This window comes from Pteropus vampyrus, unplaced genomic scaffold (genome assembly GCF_000151845.1).
Source record: "Pteropus vampyrus isolate Shadow unplaced genomic scaffold, Pvam_2.0 Scaffold36, whole genome shotgun sequence".
NCBI lineage: Eukaryota > Metazoa > Chordata > Mammalia > Chiroptera > Pteropodidae > Pteropus > Pteropus vampyrus.
Window position 1 is genome coordinate 11,322,650 of NW_011888817.1, and position 25,129 is coordinate 11,347,778.

Sequence of the window (25,129 nt, forward strand, 5' to 3'; positions counted from 1 at the left end):
AGTACCGGTCTGGGCCGCACAGCAGGAGGTAAGCAGCGAGGGAGCAAGTAAAACGTCATCTGTAGTTGCAGCTGCTCCCCAGTGCTAGCATCACCGCCTCAGCTGCACCTCAGATCGTCAGGCATTAGATTCTCATAGGAACACCAGTCCCTGGTACCAAAGAAGTTGGGGACCACTGCTATAAATCAATAAAGAAAAGAGACAATTCAAAACAAAAATGGGGAGAAATTAAAAACAAGAAATTCAAAGAAAATTCAGAGGTTCAAAAACAGAAATATAAGCAAACTCACTAGTAATTAGTGGCATGCAAAATAAGACAAGGTATTACTAACAGACTGACAAAAAAAATTTTAAATCTGATAACACTAAATGATAATGAGGTTATGCGAAGTAAGTACAATCATAAACTGCTGGCAGGCATAAAAACTGGAATGGCCACTCTGAGGGGCAATTTAAAATCTAAAAATGCAGATATGCTTTAACTCCAAAATTCCACCTTTCCATATCTACACTAGAAAAACACCTGCACATGTGCACAAGGAAACATCTACAAGGATGTTCATTGCAGCAGAGTTTTGAATAGTGAAAAACTGGAAGCAACCTCATGTTCATCAATAAGGCAATGGACAGATAAAATGTGGTACCTACATACAATATAATACTATATAGCAGTCAAAAAGAATGTACCAAATCTATTAAATATCACATGGATATTTTTTAAAACAATATTATTTTCCATGGATTTGTGTATAAGAATGTGAAAGATTAAAAATGGTCTGAAAGGATGCACAGCAGACTCAGAATAGTAACATCTAGAAATACGAAAAGGGGACTGGTGGTAGTGATTCATTTTTATTTTATTTTTTTAGGCGAGGCAACCCTTGGTTGACTTCACAGATTGCAAGGACCTTGTCAGCTTACAATCCCTTATTTTTTATTTTTTACGCCTACAGCACCTGGTCTTCCTAGGTGGTCTCCCATCTAAGTACTAACCAGGCCTGACACTGCTTAGCTTCCAAGATCAGATGGGATCGGGCTTGTTCAGGGTGGCATGGCCATAGATGTGATTCATTTTTAAAAAGAGAAAAACAGGTAGGGAAAAAAGCAAATAAGCCAAATCCAACAATGTTTAATTCTGGATGATGGGGAACATAGTAGAGCAGGAGTTGGCAAAGTAGGCTCGGAGCCTAGTCTAGCCCACCACCTGTTTGTAAATAAAGTTTTATTGGAACACAACCACTTACTGCGCTACAATGGCAGAGGTGAGAAATAGCAACAGAGACCGGGTGGCCTGCAAAGTCTAAAATATTTACTATCTACAACTTTATACAAAAAGTTTGCTGACTTTTACAGTAGATTTTCTTCTATGTACTTTCCTATATCTTAGCTTTCTCCAAAATGTAAGACCATTTAAATAACTAGAAGAAGATTCACACTAAAGTCCCAGAGAAACAAAGAACAAACTCTAAAACTGTCAGGGTTTTTAAAAATTATAGAGTACTACACATTAATATTATGCTTTTTAATAGACTAAACTGAAAATATTAATCAGAGCTACTCTGTAACACAGTTTAAATGACTGGTGAATTATAGAAGGACTCCACATAAGGAAAACACATGTAAGGCAGTCACATTTAATATGAAGGATATGTTTCTGAGAACTGAATAATTCAAAACTAACACAATTAAAGACTAATTGTTCCATACATATGAACTGAGAAGGGATGCATTCTCAGAAGACATAAATCTACAACTCATATAGAACATTTTTATAATACATATTAATACTTAATATAAAAAATACATTGACATTTTAATTTTATGATGTGGTTAATAATAAATAATTCTATAACAATGATTAATCATGTGATTTTAAAATAAGTATAGTATATAATATACAAATAACTACAAAGTTAACTTAATGACAGTCACTAATATAGTATACTGCCTTAAAGTAATTATCATTATCATCTTCCAACAAAACAAATACTGAAGTTAAGAGGAAAGGACCGAAGCAAAATTTCAACATCCTCTTATAAACTTTGCATAAATTTACCTTCTTTACCACTTTCACAGATTCTTTATTAACAGGCATTATGTTTTCTTCCAAGTTAAAGACTCTTTAAATTACGATAAAGCTAAAGTTTTGATAGCTCTGGAGTTAGCAGATATAGCTTGCCTGCTCCTTTTTACATTCTTAAAACCTTGGTGAGCTTTAAAATTGGAGAGCCAGCCATGACATGTAGTAAACCTTTTTGTCTCACTGTCACCCTCCTTTCAAATCATTAAAAAAGACTTTATGCCTTAGCACAGATGATAGGTTAGTCTTAGTTAGGAGTGCATTATGGCAGCATTGACTTTGTAGCCGTGTTAACAGGATTTTATCCACTTATTCCATTATCCTTGCCTGGTTATAAGATAATTTTGCAAACTAAAGGGTATACTTGCTTTAATGCTTTTTTTTTTTTAATCTCTAATATTCTGCAGGGTGCACTCTCCTAATTTAACAGAATGAGACACACTTTTTAGCACTAGCACCACCACTTAATGAACCTGAATGGCATCGTTATTTGATATTTAAAAAATTATTTTTAATTGTATCATGAACAAATAAATGTTAAGAGAGCAGCACAATAGTCAGCAAAAACATTAACGTAAGATCTAACACATTAGGTTCATGTGCTATTGATAAAGAATGAAAGGAATTTTGTTTTCCTGCTTAAGTGATACTGATACAGGATACCAGTGACATAATTTGTAATCCTTTCAGCCTGCCAGATATGAAATTATGCATTTATTCAAAATTTTGTTTAATTTTTGGAAGTTTCACAATATTTCGAATTTCAGTCATAAAGTGGGAATTTAAATATTTTTACTTTGCACTATTTTCAACCACACATAATTCAAAGATGCAAAAAATGACACTGTATTGAACTTTTTCAAGAGGTTTTCTGGTCTAATTACTTGAATGTAGTAAAAATAAGCAACAGGATGGAATTAACAAGTATTTAAAGAAATTAAGGAGTCAGACACAAATAATAAATCATGAATGCATTCTTATTAATGATCTAACTTTAAGATTCAAAAACAAAAATTTATGCATAATATATTAATCCACTTTTTTAAAGACTAAGCTGCAAACAGAAATGTACTCAGCTCTACGTTAGAAGGCTATATTCAAAATGAAAATAAAGTTGCATTATCAGGCAAAATATTAACAATAAAACTTACATCTTCAATGATCTTTGCTGCCTCTTTAGTTACTGCACCTGTTATAAATTAAAACATACATTATTACCCCCAGAATATAAAGAAGTCAACGCTGAAACCAAGAAGTTACTTTCCTCTCACTAAGGTAGTTGACAGGAAATAAGAAGCCAGAATTTCTCAAAAACGGTCCAAGGGAATTCGGCATCAGTATCACCTGGGGTCCTTGGTAAAGGTAAGGATTACTGGGCCATAATCTCATCCTCCTGTATTAGAATCTCTGGTAGAAAAGGCAGCAATATTAAAATTACTTGGGTTCTTAAGAAAATAAACTATACATACCACTTCCTCCCCTATCCATGCCACTCTGCTTGCTGCCCACGGCTCTCCAAGACAGAAGCATGTTTCCTCATATAAATGTAAATATTACCAATAAGAGCTACTCACACTAGATAACACTCACTTCCACAGTCTAACCAAATGCCTTTACATCAAATCATACCTTTTAAAACACTGTTAGTGTTCTCTGTAGGCTGGGCAGGAGACACTTTTGCCAATGACACCACACTGGTTATAACTGGTGTTGTATTTGTCCTTACAGATGGGAGAGCCACAGAAGCAGTTGGTGCCTTAGAAATATTTACTGATTAAAATAAAAAAGTAAGACCTAGTATAAACAAGAGTCACATACGAAAAAATACCGTTTAACAACTAAATTTTCAAGGTGAAATGCAAATATCTAACTCTGTATAATGTTGGATTGGGTGAGTCTGGTCAGATTAGTGTTCATTAGAGCTTTAAGAGAGGCCAATTCTCTAAAATTATCAACTTCAAATGATATTTAACAGGTAAAAATATAGGTATTAGCTTCAGGATTAACTTCAGGATGAGCTTTTCTATTCATGAATATTAAAATTCCTACACCTAAGCTTGCTTCAAATAAAAATTTAACATGACAATTTTTATAAGTAAGTTGTTGATATAGCTGTTCCAACTATGTTAAGAATACTGGTTTTATTAGCTCACATTATGGAATGAATATTCTACCTCCCACCTGAGTGGTCTCAGGGAACTGAGAACACAAAAGATTAGCACAAGGTATTTCTGGATTAAGTGATGATTTATTAATAAGATTGCAAAGGTAGACAAGGGCCAGACCATAAGAAGCCAAAGCACATGGCTTCTGTCATTTAGCAGCACTCCAGGCTTTGATCAGAGAACAGTATCAAATATTTTAAATCTAACTCAAAGAAGTCCTGCTTCAGGGAGCTAGCTACTCTAAAGACATGCCATGTATTTATTCATCTGGATATTCTGACCACATTATCTGTCCTACTTGCAAAAAATTGTTTTATTCTTAGCCAGGAAAAACTTTGCTACCCATGAAGAACTGGTCTACTTTATTTTTTCTGATATAATTAATGTGTTCTTTTTTTCCTTAGCTACAAGCAAGCTCTGGATCAAATCTTACACCAGTCAGAGTAACTCAACATACTCATATCCTCTACCTTTGTTTGCCCCAATTTTCTATTTTTATTCTAGTTTATTAACTGAATAGCATACATCCCTTAGTTTAAGTTATTTGTGTACAGGTAAATTCAATCAAAAGCAATCAAATCTAATTTTCCTATAAAGTTAGCGTTTCTAAATTTATTATTCCTGGTGTATTTATGATAGCAAAAAGCATGATTAATTTTCCCTCAAAGGTAATCTTAAGGATTCTTATAGGAAATTTTAAGGAAATTCAGGCTATCTGAATCTAGTGAAATTTTGTTATTATTTACAATGTGTTAAAATGCTGATAGTATATCCCAGCACTAGCATAAAGATCCCATTAGCCAAGTTTAATTTTACCTTTTCTTTGTGAAACAGGGTCATTTGTAATTTGCTGATGACAAAACTCCAAGACACAAAATAGGTTACAGAAATGTTTGATGTTTCCTCGCCATTTTATGGACTCACTTAGCTTACCCTGTCGTTTACAAGCATCACATTTGGCCATCTGAGAAAGAAATGTAAAATAGGATAGGCTTAAAACTATAAAATAATGAAAAGATAAAATTAATCATAAAACCAGAAGACACTATGAAAACAGGATATATGAGTCAGTCGCAACCACAAAATGTAAGGTTCCTACCTTAGAATATTACTGTTAAAAATATATGTACGGGGGTGGCTCCATAGTGTAATGGTTAGCACGTCTGCTTTGCACACAAAAGGTCCTGGGTTCACGCCCCAGGTGGAGCCACGGACCATACCCCGGGTGCGCCAGGCCCCGGGTGCATGCTGTGAGCGTGTGGGAGAGGATGCCCCACCTTCAGAGATCCAGTTCTTAAGGGGAAACAGCAACATCCATAGGTTAGGGGCGGTTGAAGGGTGGGGGGAGATTAAAGAGGGAGGAAAAAAAAAATATGTGTGTGTATACACACACACACACACACACACACACACACACACTTATTTGTTTCATATAGATACCCTCAATTAGAATATAAAAGTTGATCTCCTGTATTAAAATTACCAATTAAGGAATCTAAAGATAGGTTCTATTTTTAAAAGGTTAGGAGGCAGCATATTGCAATACAAAGAATATAGGCTTTGGGTCATAAAAACTTTGATCATTCAACAAATATCTAATGAGGTATCCTTTGTTTTGAGCACTGAGATAGTCTTGGTCATATAATTATGAAAAAGAATTATATTTTGGGGGATAGGCAGACCAGTAAACAGGTGATTTCACTGCAGTGTTATAGGTGCTATCTGTCATCTACCAACATCTTCAAGGGCATGTTACTTAATCTCCCTGGACCACGCTCTTTTTCCTTATTTATAAACTGGCAATAATATACCTATCTCTTGGGATAGTGTTAAGGATTAAATGAAATAACACTTATGAAGCATTGGACTTGTATTAGTGGTTCAATTAATTGTAGCTTTCGTTGTCAGACTTTCAACAAAGTAATTTTTTTTAAAAAGGAGGTGGGTAAAAAGGTCATAGTCATTTGACTTATGAAGTGAGAACAAGGTCTGACTTCAAATTCCTCAGGGTAACCTTCTGAATGAGAGAGGCTTAAGTCAACATAACTGCATCAAGTTCTAACTTGAAAGAACTCAAAGTTATAACTAAGGTCAATGTGCCTTAGAGAAAAGCAAAAAAATAAAAGGGACACATCCTCAAATAACAGCAGTCTCCGGAAATTCTATGCTCTTTATCCCAAAGATTTCAAGTTTATAATCAACTGAATTTTGCTTTAGGAGCCCATAGTTTATTTTACCCAGTTTTAAACACAAATTTTTATTCACAAAATCTGAACATATTTTAAACAGAAAATAATTTTTGTGAACTTCAGAAAGCCAAAGAGGTCTATACATTTACCTGGTAAAACAGAACTGTAAATTTGGACATGCAGTCTTCACAACAAAACTCTTCTAACTTGCCCTCCAATCGATTTTCTACCAAATTAGGGGATGTCTGTGAACAATAACTGCACATCCTACAGTAGTTTCCCCATCGTTCACCAAAGTCACGGGCAGACAGGTATTTGCAAACTGAGAACCAGGAGGGAAGAAAGGAAGAAACATCAAATTTACATTAACTTGAAGAAGGTAAAGTGAGTTCCTACAGTCTTATTAGATACCAACTTTAAGCTAATTTCTAAATACTTGACACAATTATTTGCCTCTAGGTTAAAGAAAAATCTCCATATTCACAAAACGAACTCATCTTACTTTTTAAATATACTCTAAGTATTAGGCCATCTATATTCAGAAACATCAGAGATATAAAAGTTTAAGCCAAGAAGCCATAATTGCTTAAGTACCCTCTTCAGACATGAGTGCAAGAACAAAAAGATCTCTGAAGTCATACCTAAACTTACCAAGAGATTTTCCATACTCTATACTAATACCATTGATCTAATTACATTTCAACAGTTTCTTTACTGAGATTATTGTAACATTTAAAAGGACAGATTTTAAAGTGAATTAAGTATAAACTCAACTAAAAAGCCTCCGATTATACCTCATAGAACACAAATTACTTGAAAATTAATTGTGGATTAATAGCCTAACTCATATTGAATACTTTATTACAACCACGTGCTCTGGGGATAAAAGTGAACTTTCTTCTTTACCTTCACTACAGAATGGCTTATCGACCCCTGAGAATCGTACAGTCTCCTTTATAATTTTCTGTAGTTTACAGTAGTCACACATTGCTATAACTTTATTTTTCTTTTTATAGTCATCAGAGCAAGTCTTGCCACAAAACAGAAACATTTTACCCTGCAGAGAAAGAATAGTTATTAAAACCTAATTAAACAGTCGCTTATCTTTAAGAAATCCTTTCCTTCTATTTCAAAGTAAATTGATTGTCAAAGATGAAGAGACAAAAATGCTTCTATTGGATAAGCTTATATTAAATTACTTTCATGATCTCTCTTTACCTTGTAGAAAAGGAGTTCTGGTTTTGTGGCAAACAGATGGTTACAGTTCTGACACTTGAGTTTAACAATGGCATGAGTTGAAGCAACTTGGTGGGACTGCGCAGCAAGAGACTGAAGACTGGCTTCAGCAGAGCTACTGATGGAGCTGGGGGAAATGGCAGAGGTGTTACCTCCTCCTGCTGACTTGGAGGGCGGGCTTACTTGGCCCTGAGACAGGGGTACTGCTGAAGAATTTGTTCCTTTTGGCTTGTTAAATACATTCTGAATGAACACAAATAAGGCAAACATTTTAATAACTGAGAAATAATGGAACTTGGTAATTTTCATTTTCTCATTTTAATAAATTAATTCCCTTGGAAACATTTCTTTAAAATTTATAAAGTAGTACTCAGAAAGAATTTAAATGGCATACTTCCAGAACAGAAGGACTGAGAAAGGCAGGCTTTCCAGAGAAACACCTCTAGTATATCTGACCCTAAAAAATTAGAGCAGGCCTCTCCTTTCCCCCAAGATACCGCTCCACCTGCACTCCCATCACCAAGCAGCCTCTGATGGCTATTAAAAAGCATAGTGGCCACCAGTAGTCTCGTTCTTCTTAGTGCCAAGGACACCGCACCAGGCATCTTCCCATCCTGAAGGATCACTATACTTTCTGTGTGTCTCACAGAGAGTGAGGAGAAAATGTGACAAGAAATTGGAGGCTTATCATTCCATGGCAGGAGTCATTATGTGTCTGGGCCAGGATGAGAGGGAGGGACACATGAACAAATCACCATACCGTGTATCCGAACCATATCCTAGCATCTATCCTTTTGAAAGGGAGAGAGCCACGGGAAAAAGTGAGCTTAGAACTCTGAATAACGAAGAGAGCACTGAGGCTCAACACCTGGGCTCAGACATTTTGCAGATGACCTCTGGGACCACACCTGAACAGAATTTTTTACAAGTATGGACCTTCAGCAATTAACATTTTGCCACAGACCAATTCCTAAGAGAACTGAAGGGGTAAAATACCACCTTAGATCATACCTGGAAAGCCACCACACAACTGGAGCTGCAAAAGCTGTATATGGTTCCATTGGACATGGCTAGATGATACTGAGGGATTGCTGATGTTTTACAACTATGACATGAAACCTGGACACCTTGGTAACAAAAAATAAAAACAGATAAGTTACACTAATGAAAAAATCCAAAAATGTATTAGAATAAAAATGCAAATAATAATATACAAAACAAAAATCAAGGAACTTTACAATAACCTATAAAGCTAACTACAACTTCCTCAATTAAGTTCCATTTACACAAAAACTAACTTGGAACTTAGGTGGGGTTTTTTTTCTTTTCACATATGATACTTCAAAAAAAATATTTCAACTAAGAAAATCAGTGAAAAACTATTTTCACTTAAACATCAGTTCTTTGAAACTAAACCAATATTGGGTCTTTACTGAACCATATAGATAAATTTAGTTCATAATAAAATGAAAAAAAGTAGTTACATTCTTCAATAGTTAATAAATCTATAAAATTTATCAAATTTAAACATTACCTGAAGAAATAACTGTCTTAACTCTATAAGCAGATAAGCAATTAATAGAGCAGAAAAGTTCTGTTTTTCCTGAGTCATTCGTAGTCTCAATCATTTCCGCTGAGGGCCTCAATGATTTCCCCAAGGCATATGGAGGAGTCTGGGCTGAATTCTGTTAAGAAAATAAAGTGACATTCACACACCCAATACGAGCATACATACACACATCTTGTTTAAGAAAAAAAGAAAAGAAAAGTTATCTACAACCACTACCTTTGGTTGAAATATTTGAGTTTGACAACGAGGCCACACTAGGTATAGACTTTTCTGAAAGTGAGGATGGGGGAAAAATAAGTTCTTTCAGACAATAAAAAAATGTAAACTGAAGAAAATTAGTAACTACTCACATGTATTACCAACATACACATTAAAAGTAATGAATTAGATAGTCATTACATACTTTTCTCACCATAAATAATCAGATAATAACCAGGTAATCCCTGAACCAAAGAGCCATCGTCAGTACAGACTTGGACATCAATCTAAGAGAGGAAAGTCTACCACTGTTAAGATTATTTAACTAGTAAGACTCTTTAGGAGGAGACAGAAATGATGTTTAATGTATTTTAGGTCATCCTGCAGAACTACCTGTTTTCAAGCTGAGTTTCATAATAAAATTTGCCCATAAATTTATTGTTTTAAGACACAATAATGGCTTCCATTTATATAAATTCCTATTATTATTGACTGCTTACCATGAGCCAGGACCCATGCTAAGTAATTTATGTACACTGTATCACAGAATTCTTTCAATAACATACTGAGATATTTTTAAAAATTAACAAAAAGTTTAAATTATCTTTAATTAGATTAACTTAACAAGTAAACAGAAAAGTAAGAGAGTAAATTTTTTTCATCTGACTCTAATGTCCAGGCTCTTAAACACTAAATACTGTCACTAACATACTATATGGTCTCTCAGTAAGAAATTACATGGAAAAGTAAATATTAGGAATATATAATTGTGAAGTTTCACTATATAAAAGTAAATATTAGGAATATATAATTGTGAAGTTTCACTATATAATCTTTCTGGTGAAAGAGGAACATTGTTTATGCTATTGATAGAGTACAATACTAGTAACAAAATTAGGAATGAAACTGATTTTTGGATCGTATCTATAAAAATAAAATGGATTCTATTCCTGACAGTAGTAACCAGACTGCCAAAAGTTGCAATTCCTTGAAAAGTGAGTTTTCAAAGATGAACATCCATTACCAACTGCGTAGAGGAATTAAATATAAATCAAACCTGCTAACTAAAAAATCGTTTTAATTATATTTTTATAAAAAATGTAAACTTTTTAAAGACCAATCATTCAGTGATAATTAAAGTGACACAAATTGATATATTTAGTAAACCAAATGAATCCATTATTCATTACAATAAAAATTAGCTAAAGTATTCTAATAAGGCAATGTTGGCAAAATAATTACTATTCATTCCCAAACACATTTAAAAAAAATATTTTCTAAAAGGAAAAGATATGCTATAGATTCACTGATTTTATTATCTTTTTAACTTTGGTCATAGTTTATTTACAATAGTATGGGGTTTTGTTCACTATCAATATATCACAAAATATTTCAGACTCATAGCAAATCATGAAATTATATTTGTGAATTCTTGGATATGAAGGAACCTTAAAAAATTATCTAGTTCATGTATACCATCTCACTAACATAATCAACCCTTACTGTTATCAGAATCTATCCCATTTTTCTGGAAGGGAAATCACACACCAATCACACACATCAGCTGATGGGAAGAGCTCGCTCTTGTTTTGCATTTCATCCCTCTGCAACTCATCAGAAGGGGTGAGCCTAACTATATGCAACAGACTGATACTCATACCTGCTTATACGCTGTGACACTTGTTGAAGTAAAAACTTTCTGGGACTGGCAAGGACCAGAGCTACTATAGCAATAGCTCCCACAATTCTCACAACAGTTCATGGTGAGGTTGTTGGTAGAGTGAAATTTTGAAAAACAAGCATCACTACAAAGACCATGTACCATATTTTGATATTTAACTTCAAATCGAATCTAGGAAATAAAAACACACAAACATATACAAAATAAGCAAAGCCAGTTAAATATCTTGAATCTTTGAGCAGAATCTCAATATAGGTAAAATTAACTTACATCAGCATTCTTCTGACACATACTGCACTTAGTTGAAATGCTATTGGTATATATGGTAACAACAGGTTTTTTCTTTAGCTCATAAGACGAAAGGCATGATTGGCTGCAGAAATCTTTGCTAGGAGAGGAATTTTCAAATTGGGTTGTGATCACATCCTTTGGATTTAAAATGTCTCTAAAAATAAATAACAGGCAAAATGAAATGCGTTCTTCATAAATGTGATCTTCCTTTAGCTTTGTGAGCTAAAAAACTACAGTTACTAAGGGCAGTTGTTGTATAGTAGAAAATGGTTGACCCTGCATAAGGTATCTATAAACCTGTTTGATGATTAGTTCTGTTACTTATCAGCTGAGTGACAATGAGTGAGGCAATAACTATCTCAATTTCCTCATGTACAAAATGGAGTTTTTAATACTTAATTTACAGATATGTGAAGGAGGATTATATTTAAAATATATCCAGCCAGATGCCCATGACCAAAAACAGTGAGGCTTCCAGCTCCAACCAAGTTTCATTGACTGGAGCCAGTGGAATAAGTGGCTATCCCACAACTCCAGGCCATGAACACTTGTCCTCTTACTAGCCAGTAGCTGCCAAGAGTAAAAACATGAATAAGGAACAAAAAAAATTTTAACTTAAAAGCAAGAATTGGAAAACAGATTAATATAAAAATTAACATGGTATATAAAATTTAGCTAGAACTGAAGAGAGAAAAGATACAGATGACAAAAGCGCTACTAAGGCTTAGTATCGGGGGACAGATAGAACAAGACAAAGAGAACACAAATAATTGAGCTGTTCTATGAGATTCCTAGAGTCATTTTATAAGAGTTCATTGTTTCAATAAGCACTGACAGTAAAAACAGAGGCTAAGTATTGCCATTCTCCTGACAAATATAAAAAGTGAAGGAAACAGTTAATTAGAAACACTACTGCAGGCCATAAAATAAAAAATTAATGGCAATGATATTATATACTACAATAATGTGTATTAATTATGGCAATAATATTATATACTACAATAATGTGTACTGAGTAATTACTATGGGCCAGGCACTGCTCCCTTTACTTAAATTATCCAATTTGTTATTATAATCGCCATTTTATAGATGAGATGATAATGAAGAGACCAAATCAGAAAGATTACATAGCTTGTCAAAGTCATACAGCTGGTAAGCAGTGAAGCCAGAATACAAATCCCAGCGGTCAGATTCTACAGTCTATGGAGTTAATCATTCCACTATTCTGTCTCCTGTCCTGTACCTTTGTTATACAGCACTGTTCCATAATAAACAACGAAAGAATAATAACAAAGTACTTCAATTTTCTAAAACTCACCTAACCTTAAAAATATGTCAGAGTGAATCTTGGAAACCAAGTTAATATGTTTAAGCACAACACATAAACTAACTTTGAAAAGTGATTTTTCTCTAAAAACAGAGCAATAAAGAATGTTACTTAATAATGTGAATCTGCTAGTGGCATTATGTATGTATAAGTATACCAATGAGAATGTCTTTTTAATGAAAATCTATGCACATAAATATAAATGCATTCTAAACCTCATGCATCCAAATGAATATTACACCTTAACATTTATCTTACAAAGCATACTCCTCCAACAAAAACATGGCTCAAACTTTTTTCTAGTTTCTCTCATAATTTATAAGAACTCTAAGAACAAATTTTAATTTTATAGCCAAATATTGTGTTTAACAGTATGACTCAGCTTAATCATCTACAATAGTCAGCTAATAAGGCATCAAGTAACTTTTGGCAATTTGCAAAAATCAAACCCATGTTGAAAAGATAGATATGTCACCTAACTTAGTCTAAAGGAATGTTTCATAGGCTCTGAAGGCAACGCCAAATCAAGAAATAGAAAAATTTTTTAATAAGAGCAGCACTGTGTTAAAAGTCTGACACTAGTGACTATTTTTAAGAAAATAATATGCATTTGGATGTAAATATTATACTATGTTCTTTAAAATTTAATTCATTTTCTTTTGATATTTGACATGTTGAAATAGAGCATCTTAAAACAGAAAACTAAATTTACTCTTCCAGATTAGTTTCATGAGAATGACATAAAAGTTAAAGCAAGGTATGAGAAGTGCATTTTAAAACAAAACAATTTTAAAATTTAAGTAAAATATTTTTAAATTCTTGGTTCCTTTTAGTTGGAGATTTCCATTTTAACAGGATTTATTTTTAGATACCTAAGCCCAACACATCAAGTAGATAAAGAACCTGTCTTATATCTCCAAAGACAAAATAGGAGCCTATAAATTATATGTTAAGTATACATAATAATATTAATTTTATTATTAAAAATAATAAGATCCCACTTATTAAGCATTTGCTATGTGGTAGGCCCTGTGCTAATATTGTCTCATTAAAATCTGAGAAAGTAGAAACCATTTACCAATGAAGAAACTGAAGCTTAGAAAAGTTAAATATTGAGCCAAGGTCATAGAGCTAATAAGTAATAGAGCCAAGGTCTAAAATCAAGTAACTTTTCTTGCTCTACATTAGTGACTACTGACAACGCAATGTATTCCTAGAATTACACTACCACAGGAATAGGCGAAGCATGCCAAATTCTTCAAACATACTAAGGCAGAGAAAGATCTTTATGTGACTTTGTTGCTATTTCTTTCTCTTCCTGCATCTGTACATTTAAAACAACAATGATCCCCCAAAAAAGCTCACAAAGATTTTTTTTTAGAAATAAACACATTTTTGTGGCTAGTTTTTACCTTGTAAAGAATTAAATAATTTTCATATACTATTATAAGAATGATATCATATTATGTACTTCAGTAACATTCAAGATAACAAATAATTTTGAATAGCTGTTGTCTACAATTACAGGATATATGAGTGGTCCTACCATTCCCACGAATGGTTTATTTCTTTCCACAGTAAAATTTAAACTGAAAGAGATAAGGAAAACTCATTTAGGCAATACTTTTAACACCAAATTACTTATTGTTATAAAACTTCAGAATTTGCAGATTTCTCAATTAGCCAAAAAGCTATCTCCTAAAAATGTGCTAAAGAGTAGCAATAGCATTTTTGAACTTAACTATTTGAAAACTAAAAATGTAAAGTAAATAAAGACGTAATGAAGAATTTTATACTTCGAGCAGTTTGTACAGGTTTTCTTGGGAGGTGGTGGTAGGCAGACAGGTGAAGAATATCTGGTGATGCACCGCGTGGAGCAAAAGAGCTGAGCAGATCCCGTCTTATGATATGCAGTTTGCCCCTTATAAAGCATTTTTTTACAACCAGAACAAATAGCCTGCAAAGCTACAGCTGGAACTGAAGGAAGCAATCTATTTGGGCCAGATGATGCAAGAGGAAACTGAAAGCCTGGGGTCAACTGCTGGGCTATTAAAAAACAAAACAAAACAAAACAAAAAACTGTTATAGTATCAATATGAACACATAATACATTCCCTATTTTTTAGGACAAATTCATCAGTCTTGAGATACAATTTGAATGAGGTAATAAGCACTAGGGGGTTTCAAACTTTTTAACCATGACCCATAGTAAAACCTACATCTCACGTTATAGGCCAGGACACATATACATAGGTGTGTGTGTGCATGTGTCTATAATTTAATAACTGAAACAGTGGTTTCAAGAAATAATATGCTTCCTTACTACGAGCATCATACTCTGATATAATCTCATTCTATTCTGCTTTTTACAACGCTGGTCAAGACCAACTACCCAGTTTGAATAGCACTGCTTTATCTAAAGGAAGAAAAAAACTGACATGAGGAAGTACTTTCCCTAAATTCTACTAGTCGGAATATGACAAATATTAATCATAATTAACCTTTGCAGTTCTATTTCTTACCAAGAGGACTATCACTGACTGAAAACACAGCACTAATTTTCAGTTCACTTTCTTCAGTTTTTGGCTTTGGGGCATGTCCGTACTCCTTAAAGAAAGAGAAATGAATATGGTGTTAGTATCTCTGTAAACTATAAATTCAAGCAAAAATATAATCCTGTCATATTCACCTCTTCTACATTCTAATGATAATCACAACTACCTCAAAAGTCAAAATTTACAAGTTATTAAACTAGATTTAAACTTTACAAAAAGGATCTTTCAGAAATGGAAAATCTTTTATAATGGTTATATCTACTTTTCAAATGTAATCTTCGTATATAGGAATAATACATAGCTATTTTCAATGCTACCTTTTCTTAGGCTGTGTTTATAAGGGAACAATAAATTAAATTAAATCTGAATAATTTACAGTTTATATCAAATTAGTAACTTCAGCTAAGAGATTTGCAAGCTGTCACATCTGTTAACAGCAGAAAAAATATAGGAGTTTCAATGCCATCTGTTCATTATTTATAAAATCATCACAGCCTAAATCAGATTTACCCTTAACATAGTCATTAAAATGCTTTAAAATAAAATCATGAAACAAAATTTTAAAAATACATATACCTCTTAAAAAAGACTGTCTTTATTTTGAGATCACAACCATCCTATTTTTTTGTCAAAATAGCCTTACGTATTTCAAAATAAAGTTTTTAAAAATAGTCTTACTTTTCTCAAATAATGGTGATTAAAAAAAGGGTAGTTGTATTTTTAATATCCCTAAACAAAGCAAAATAAATGACTGATATTATCAGTTCCCAAAGTTACTTTTGAAATTTCTTTGAACTATTAAATACCAAAGACTAGGAACCACTGCATTAATTTACTACTTCCATTATGTTCATTACAGCACCAAATAAGCTGCTGCTTGTAAGGTACAGATGAGGAAAGTGAAGCTTAGAGATGTTCAACAATTTGTCTAAGGTCACAAAGATACTAAGTGCACAGATGGAAATTAAACCCAAGTATCCAAAACCCGTGATGTCTCGCCCATAGATGTACAAATACAACAAAACAGAACTACTATAACGAATTCGAACCCTGGCCCCCAATTGAAAGTAAGGTCTCCTGCTATACTCTCTTATATCTTCTTTTACTTATAGTACCTGTCATAATACATTGCATGCTGACTTGGGTGACGATTTGTTTAATGTCTAACACCTTCTCCTCCCCTGCACACCACACACACACACACACACACATACACAATCTGAAAGAACCATGTCCCACTATGTACAGAAACCATATTTGTTTTTCCACCTCTATATACTCAACACCCAGCACAGTCAATATAACATAACAGAGAAGACTATGGGTTCTGACAGCAGAAATAGATCTTGGCTCAAACAAGTTATTTAACATTATTTTCAAATTCCTTATCTACAAAATAAAGATATTATTTAATCCATAGGGCTATTATGGGGGCATAAATTATTTAATACAAATAAAGCATGTAGCATGATACCTTACAGTTAGCCAAAAGTTAAGCATGATTTACCCATAAAAATGCTAGCTCTTATTTTTATAATTATGACATTTAATAAATATTTGTTCAATGAATGAACCCAACTCCACTGAATCCAGAGTGGATGTTCCTAAAACATTATACTTAAGTAACAATATTTAGTGACACTTGCAAAAAGAGAATTGCAAGGTATATATACCTTTTTCAATTTACTAAAAAGAACACTGAAGATTCAATAAAAATTACTTTGCCTTATGATCCACTCAATCTCTAATATTTTTCTAATATGCCTGTTACATTTCCCTGGTCAGTTCCTTTTACTTCACAAAGTAACTAAAACCTTCATCACTTACAAGTCCCAACCTCAATAGTTCCTATTCACAATGATCTTTCAATTTCGCCAAGAAAAGCAACTCAACATCCTGATTCCCCCTTCTGCCATGACTACAAATTGATCAGCAAACTGTCCTATGTTATAGGAAAAGGCAACCTTCTTAGCAATGGTAACAACAGTGCTTGCATTCAAGATCCCTTTCCTTCTCTCCTTTTAGCACTCCATACTATCTTTGTGTATCTTCAGCCTCTCTCCACCTCCATATTGGTTTCTTCCCCTCTACTTTTATCAACCAATGGTGTTGGCACCAATTCAATGCCAACAGGAATCTCCAATTTGGGGTGCAGTGACAAAAGAGACTTTATTCAGAGCAAACACCTCAACTGTGATAGAGCAAGGCTGTGGAACAGATCAACAGTTATTACAACTCAATTATGAAATAGCATGGCTTTGGAACAGCACAGCTGCAAGGTGGCCCTCAGGTGAGATAGTCCTCTCCAGTTAGATAGCTCTGCCCCACTCTGTTCAGGCCTAGTGAAACAGGACAGCTTCCGCTCTGTTTTGGTCCAGAGATGTCTCCAGCCAGGGAAATGGTAAGTGTGGTTCAATGGAAATGGTAAGTGTGCACCTGAAGCCAGAGGGGAGCTGACTTATATAGAGAGAAGTCCCCACCCCTCATCCCTGATTAGTCCATCCTCATGCAAATGAAGACTCCAATCCTCACAGTTTGATTGGTCCAAAAAGCATTGTTCTGATTGGTTGGTAAAGATGCTAATGGGAATATAGCTATGCAGCTCCAATCAGACGTAGAAAGTCTCAGCCCTATCAGTTGAAATATAATTCCAAGAACTCCTTAAGGGTTGGCTCAGACCAGAGGAACACAGTACTCTTAGGCTGTTCAGTGTGGGAGACAGGAAGTTCAGCTCAGGTAGCAGGCACGTTAGTGCAAGCTTCTTCCTGAAGTGTGGCTTGCATGAGAGGCCCCTAGTTAGAAATGGTTGCTAGCCTGTTTTTAAATTTGAGCCCAGTCAGCTACCAGGAGCCCTTCTTCGTAAGTATCTTCTTTCCTCCAGTCAACATAAGAAATGTATTCCCTTAGGAATTACTGCCCTCTTCTCTCTCCCTTTACAAAAGAAAAAGTACTCCATTCTTTCTCTACTCTCTCACTTTGACACCCTCCAGAATCCAATGCTATTAAGATACTGCTTCAACTGAAACTGTCTACCAAGATAACCAATCATCTCACAATTACATGATCCAATAAATACTTTTAGGTTCTATCTTTCAGATATATCTGACACTGCCAATGGTTCCATTCATTGTTTTCCGACTCTTTTACTTAAATTCATTACTACATCTTAGTATACTTCACTGATCTTACATTCACCTTTAAAGTCAATGGTTCCCAAATTCAGTAGCATCAGAAGCCCCTAGAGGTCTTGTTAAGACATAGATTGTTGGGCTTCAGCCCCCAAGATTCTGATTCAGTAAGTCTGGAGCAGGACCCCAACAATATATAATTTCTAACAAGTGCCCACGTAATGCTGAGGTTGCTGGTTGGGGAACTACTTTGAAGCCACTCTGAAGACCCTACATTAATCCAGTTCTGAGCTTTCTATCCTGAGCTCTCCTCTCCTCTCTCTACTCTTGTTCTCTGAACAATTTCATTCACATTCAAGACTTCGACTAGGGTTACCTGATACAGCAAATGAAAATATAAAACAGTTAAATTTGAATTTCAGATAAACGACGAATAACTTTTTAGTATAACTATGTTACAAATATCGCATGCAATGCATTTATATAAAATAATCATTGTTTATTTGATAGTCAAATTTAACTAGGCATTCTATATTTTATCTAGCAACACTACACCCACAAGTGGATAAACTTTCTAATTTCTAAATACCACATCCATACATGCAAATGCCTTCCAGTGCAAATTACCACTTAGATGTCCCACTATCCCCTTAAACACAACAAATCTCAAACCACACTTATTATTTCCCTCCATATCCTGTTCCTCAGTAAACAGTATCATCACTCAATTTACTGAGGCCAGAAACTTGTATTCCTGGACTACTCCTTGATTCTCATACCTTATATGCTATCTCTAAGTTTGATCGATTCTACCTATCTTTAATTACAGTTGACATTCAATATTATATTAGTTTCATGTGTACAGTATAGTGGTTAGACATTTATATAACTTACAAAGCGATCCCCCGTTAAGTCTAGTACCTCCTTGACATCACAGAGTTAAATTATTTACTATATTTCTTATGTTGTACTTTACATCCCTGTGACTAATTTGTAACTGCCAATTTGTACTTCTTAATCCCTTCACCATTTTCACCAAGTCCCCCAACCTCCCTCCCACCTGGCAACCATTAGTTCTCTGTACCTATGAGTTTCTGTTTTATTTCTTCTGTTTTTTAGAGTACACATATAAGTGAAATCATATGGTATTTGCCTTTCTCTGACTTATTAGCACGGTACCCTCTAGGTCCATCCATGTTGTCACAAATGGTAAGATTTCATTCTTTTTACAGCCAAGTAATGTAACATTCCATTATATACATACCACCTCTTCTTTATCCAGTCATCTATTGATGGACACTTAGGATGCCACTACAATTTGGTTATTGTAAATAATGCTGCAATGAACATAGGGGTGCATTATCTTTTTGAATTATTGTTTTAGATTTCTTTGGATAAATACCCAAAAGTGGGATTGCTTGGTCATATGGTAATTCTATTTTTAATTTTTGAGGAATCTCCATAGTGTTTTCCATAGTGGCTGCACCAATTTGCAATCCCAGCAACAGTGCACGATTCCCTTTTCTCTTCTCCAACATGTTTTGATGACAGCCATTCTAACAGGTTTCTACCTAAATATCTTAAATCTATTCTCTTCCGACTTTATTGTTGAAATACTCAACCACTAAACATACTACATTCTCTCACATCTCCCTGACATGGCGCATGCAGTTTTCTCTGCCTGAAAGTCTTAATTGTTATAATACAAATGCTACCTGCCCTGTGAAACCTTCTTCTCCTCTTCAGACTTAAAGGTTCCTTTCCCTGTGCTTCCAATGCACCTTGCACAATTTTTTTTTTATTACAGTAATTGCCTAATACTGTGATTCTGTATCTCTATAGAGGTGGCACAAAGCAACAGAAAGAATACAAGTTTGAAGCCAGTCAAAACTAAGTTCCTATTCAAACTCTGATGCTTACAGTTCAGTCAGTTACTTAACCTCTCTTTGCCTCACTTTCCTCATTTGTAAAATGGGGTAAGGCTATTTTATTTATAAGGTTGTAGAGTTTAAATGAGAATGCATAAAACGTGCTCAGCATAGCTTCTGATGAGGCGGTCACTCAATAATTACCTCTCTCAATAATTACCTCTCTACCAATTCCCTTGAGAGCAGAGGCCCTATCTTTTCATCTTTGCAGCATTTCTGAAAATAAATAACACAACTTAGCCTGTGGTAACCTGATTAAGGGTTTATGCTCTTGACCCAGACTCTTGGGTTCAAATCCTAGCTCAACCATTTACTAGTTGTGTGACCTTTAACAAGTTACTCGGCTTACTACTCTATGTCTCAGCTTCCTCGTGTGTGAAGTGGAAATAATAACAGTACTTAATTTTTAGGGTCGTGAGCATCAAATGGATTAATATATGTAAACTGCTTACAACGATGTCCAGTATGTGCTATGGATTATATAGTAAGAAAGAATAAAAACTCACTGAATGAATAAATGAGAGCAACCATAACTTTAATATCCAGAGAAGAGTCTTACTATATCAGAAAATAAACATTTCATTTTCTTGTCTCCTATTTTCCCTTATTCAACTGCAACATGGAAAACAGCTCACACTATGTTTAAATGACTTTTCTATTGTAGTCCACTCTCAATAATAAAAAGTTACCTCTCCTTGATTCATCTTGAATAGCCTTAATAGAAACCAAAGAGAATTGAGTCGGTCTCTATCCTCTTAAATTTACAATGTATGCTGTTAGTGGGATTTTCATTATCATAATTTTTATATTCAGAACACTCGATTAACTCACAGCACAATATCTGTTAAATTTTTATATTATAGACAAGGTATAATAAAGAAATATTGAGTCTGGAATTTTAAAAAACTGGTTTGTGTCCCAGCTTTGCCATAGGACCTTGGTGAAATCACTTGTTCCTTCAGGCTGTTTCCTCATCTGTAAAACAGAGGTTCTTTTATGCCAGTTATTGAGCATGTATTTTGTGCCTGTCATTGTGCTAGGAAATGGGGATTCTGGTCAAATAAGAAAAGATCCTGTATGAAACAAAATTCATTGACCTGTAGATGTCATAATAAAAGTGAAAGCACTATACAATAGAAAAAAAAAAAGATTAATTCTACCCTTTAGTGACATTAAACTGTATCTTAAAGGAGAAGAAAAATTTTGCCACGCTACCTAGTTTAGGATACCACAGGCAGAAGAAATGGCATGTGCAAAGGCAAGGAAACAAAATTAAACAGAATATACCTTTGAGTGAAATGAAAATAGTTTTCAGGAGCACAGATTAGAAAAAGTGAGAAGAATGAGTGATGATACTAAAGAGGGAAACAATGCCTAAACAGGAATAGTTTAAAGAGGATGGGACAGAGTCTTTTAAGGGAATAGTATCATGAGATCTAAACGGTACTTTGTCATCACTAGACGGTATTTTGATGGAGACTGTGACTGAAGGAAAGAGGATGAGTAGGAAATTGTTATAAAAGTTGAAATGAAAAATAAAAATATAGGGAGAAAAAGAAAGAGAGAGTCAAAAAAAACTTAAAAGGTAGAATCCACAAAACCTGACCAAAAAAAAAGTGGTTACTTATAACGGAAGAAGAATTTACCATCTGGAGGGAAAATAAATATCATGGATGCCACCATCTATCCCCACTCCACATCCTGTAGAGCACAGCACTCTATGAAGGCATTAAGTTGATGAGTGAGACAAAATCTAATTGGCATCCCTGTCCTGGAATGATACTGTCTTCGAGATGGCATGAGAAATAAAATATTATCAAATATTATTTATTATTTTGTTATTTACATTATTTATATTTTAATATTGTTGCTTTGCTTATGCAATAAAGTACAGAGTATAGAGTAAAAGAACTGTCCAAGAAAAAAGAGAAATGATTTTCTTGTCAAAACAACTAACCAGTCTCTCCATACTGCTCTCCACAAACTCCAATCTGGGGCCTTAAATGGTAGCCAGATGATCTTTCTGAACACGTTAATCTTACTCTCCCACTTAAAGCCCCACAATGGTTTCCCCTTGCTCTCAGGATAAAGACCAAAATTCATAACAAGGTCCACAATGTCCTGCATAAGCTGGCCTCAAACTACCTACAGAGCCTCCTCCTAGAAGCAGGATAGCATAGGCTTTGAAGTCTGACTACCTGGATTTGAATCCAGTCTTTGCCATTTATGACCTGTGATCTGTGGTAAACTGCTTGACCTCTTTGTACTCTGGTTTCCTGATCTGTAAAATGAGGATAATAATATGGTTTGTGAGAATGGTGGCTGGCACAGTTCAAGCACATATAAGTATTAATAATGAATTAATATTTCCGTCCTTATATAACATATACTACATATTGATATATTAATACCATCTATTAGTACTGTTATGATCATCATAACATCATTACCATTTTCACATTTTCTGCTTTAGGCCCATTGGTCTTGCAGTTCTTCAAAAAAATCATGTATCTTTCCAACTCAGGGCTTTCCTAGAACACTCTTCATGCCTTTGCCTAGTCAATTCATTCTCCATAAATCATTTTACATATCTTTTCCTCGGAGAAGCCTTTCCTAGCCAGCCTCTCCCCAGTGAAAACTAGATCGGATTCCCCATTTTAGCCTTTTCTTCCATGGCCCTTATAGTTTATAATTATATCATTTGCTCAATTACTTACATAATGTCTATCTCTGCTACTAACCTATAAGTTCTATGAGGGAATGGACTAAGACGACTTTGGTCATTTCTGGATCCCCTAGCATAGAGTAACCACAAATATTTAGAAAATAAAAGAAAACTATTGTCAGGTACAAGAGAATTTAAAAAAAAAAAAGGTACCAAGTATGAAAAAATGGTAACATATTACTTTCTTTTTACAAAATGAAACATTATATAGTTATCCAGATCTTTTTTCGAAGAACAGAAAAAGTGATTTACTCATCTTAAGGCAAGGGGAGGAAATCAGTTTGGGTTGTTTTAACTTAAAAGCCAGAAACTACCTAACTAAAAATTTGTATTTGGCAGATAGAAAAGAATTAAAAAATGTTAAATAAAATGAAATGCTTACTTGAGCATTGTCAGGTTCTTCTTTAATTTTGTCCAGAACCCCCTGCTGTGGTGCCATTGCTTTGCCACATTCACCATCCAAAGGTTCTTTCATTCTAATTTTTTATGTAAAGGAATTCCCCAGTCTAAATAGATTTCTTCTTGGTAATGGATAGTTAGGCTCCTAAAACACAATATAAAGGATTGGCACTCAGGTTTATTCTTTTATATACATATACATTCATGTTTATCTCTATTAAAAGCTTTGTGTTGAGCACAAGGCTTTAGGGTTGAGCACTTGGGGGAAAAAAAATTTCCTTGGGCCATGACTCACTCTATTCTCCTTTTTTCCTGCTTTCTGTTCCTTTATTAGCTACCTTCACATAAGAAAACAGTCTTCTAGAATAGCTCTGACTTCCCTAATATCTTTAAAGACAAGCACTCTCCTCAGAGGGAATGAGACCAGCAGACCTACGTGGGAAGAAGTTAGCAAGCTCTTAGAGAAAAGGACTCAGAAATGGTTTCTGACTCCATGAGTAGTACTTGGAGGCCGACCTAAGCTTTTAATTCTCAAAGTGGGGCACACCGAGCTCCCCACCCCCATCTCTAACTAGGGCTTTACTAGAGGCCTCCATAAGGGCCCCATTTCCTGGCCTAAGATGCCATCACAAGGGAACTCCCTTACTTAAAGCAGACCGCCTGCATCTTTCAGAGTCTCTATGGGAGCCATACCCAGCAATGACCTCTTCTAAACTCTGCTTCACCTTCGCCTTCCTGTAAATAAGAAATTCTATTAGCCATTCAGCAGAATTCCCTTCCTCTAATAGTAAATGTACTAAACAGGACATTTAACCTAAAGCAAAAAGGTCGCTCCCCAAAGTTGTCTTTATCCGGGCAGTCAAGCCAGGCTTGGCTGGCATGGGCAACTGGTTTAAAAGCCTATGCGGAAGAAGAGATGGAAACTTAGGTCCACTTGCCCACAGTTATAACAGTCTAAGGGCGCTCATCCCTCCTCCAAGCATAGTAGCATTCACTCCGAAATTCTTGTCCCCACCAATAATTCCCACGCGCGTCACAGAGTACAAACGCGGCAACGTTGTATCAGTTGGAGAGAACGCAACCTGCAAACGCCTGCCAGCGCGTCCCAGCGAAATCCGCACAGCGTCAGCCGCGCAGCCAGCCCGGCCCCGCCCCCACCCGGAGCCCGCCCCGTCACGTGGCGCGACCCCGCCCCGCGCAGCTCCTTCCACCACCACCGGCCGCGCTCAACTTCTGGTCTCCTCCTTACCCTGGAGAGCACTGGTCGGGGGAGAAGTGATAGGCTCCAAGGTCCCCGCGCCGGGGCGAGAATTATGTTCTCTTACTGGAATTCTTGCCCCTGATCCATCAGAACGCAACAACCGGACAACCACGCGTGCGCAGCCCTGGTCTCCGCCCTCTTTCCCGTCATGCTCCAAACCTGAGCTGAGTAGATCTTCCCAGCATTCCTCTTTCCTCAGTTATGGCTGGCTTCTTAAAGAGACCGAGATCCCCTTACGAAAAGATAGAGGGAGGGGTTTGGGAGAGAATGTTAGGGGCGTTAGATGGCCCTGTAAGTGTTCTGCACCATTTTTTAATGCTTATTTCCAGAAAGGTGGTCTGCTAAAAGAACATAGTAAATAATAGCTGACATTTCTCAAGCTAAGTACTTGCTAAG

General features: G+C 35.2%; 1 protein-coding gene and 1 pseudogene across 8 annotated transcripts in view; both read right to left on the reverse strand.

Moving 5' to 3' along the window:
* The window catches only part of ZMYM6 (zinc finger MYM-type containing 6), a 33,503-nt gene extending 8,576 nt beyond the window's left edge, over positions 1–24,927 (reverse strand). Inside the window, exons 1-15 of one of the 8 annotated variants that reach the window (XM_023529347.1) lie at positions 24,488–24,599; positions 24,119–24,207; positions 23,456–23,617; positions 15,260–15,344; positions 14,534–14,783; positions 11,390–11,564; positions 11,099–11,290; positions 9,205–9,355; positions 8,682–8,797; positions 7,653–7,913; positions 7,341–7,491; positions 6,584–6,756; positions 5,062–5,209; positions 3,710–3,850; positions 3,232–3,269 (exon numbers count right to left, since the gene is read on the reverse strand). In XM_023529347.1, coding sequence (XP_023385115.1) covers positions 3,232–3,269; positions 3,710–3,850; positions 5,062–5,209; positions 6,584–6,756; positions 7,341–7,491; positions 7,653–7,913; positions 8,682–8,797; positions 9,205–9,355; positions 11,099–11,290; positions 11,390–11,564; positions 14,534–14,783; positions 15,260–15,344; positions 23,456–23,548 — 1,974 coding nt within the window. In that variant the 5' untranslated portion in view covers positions 23,549–23,617; positions 24,119–24,207; positions 24,488–24,599. Of the gene's footprint in view, positions 1–3,231; positions 3,270–3,709; positions 3,851–5,061; positions 5,210–6,583; positions 6,757–7,340; positions 7,492–7,652; positions 7,914–8,681; positions 8,798–9,204; positions 9,356–11,098; positions 11,291–11,389; positions 11,565–14,533; positions 14,784–15,259; positions 15,345–23,455; positions 23,618–24,118; positions 24,208–24,410; positions 24,616–24,721 lie in introns of those variants that run through there. The other 7 variants (XM_011357937.2, XM_011357939.2, XM_011357938.2 and 4 more) reach the window with 7 other exon arrangements.
* LOC111738337 lies at positions 945–1,063 on the reverse strand (annotated as a pseudogene).
* Positions 24,928–25,129: the final 202 nt, after the last annotated feature.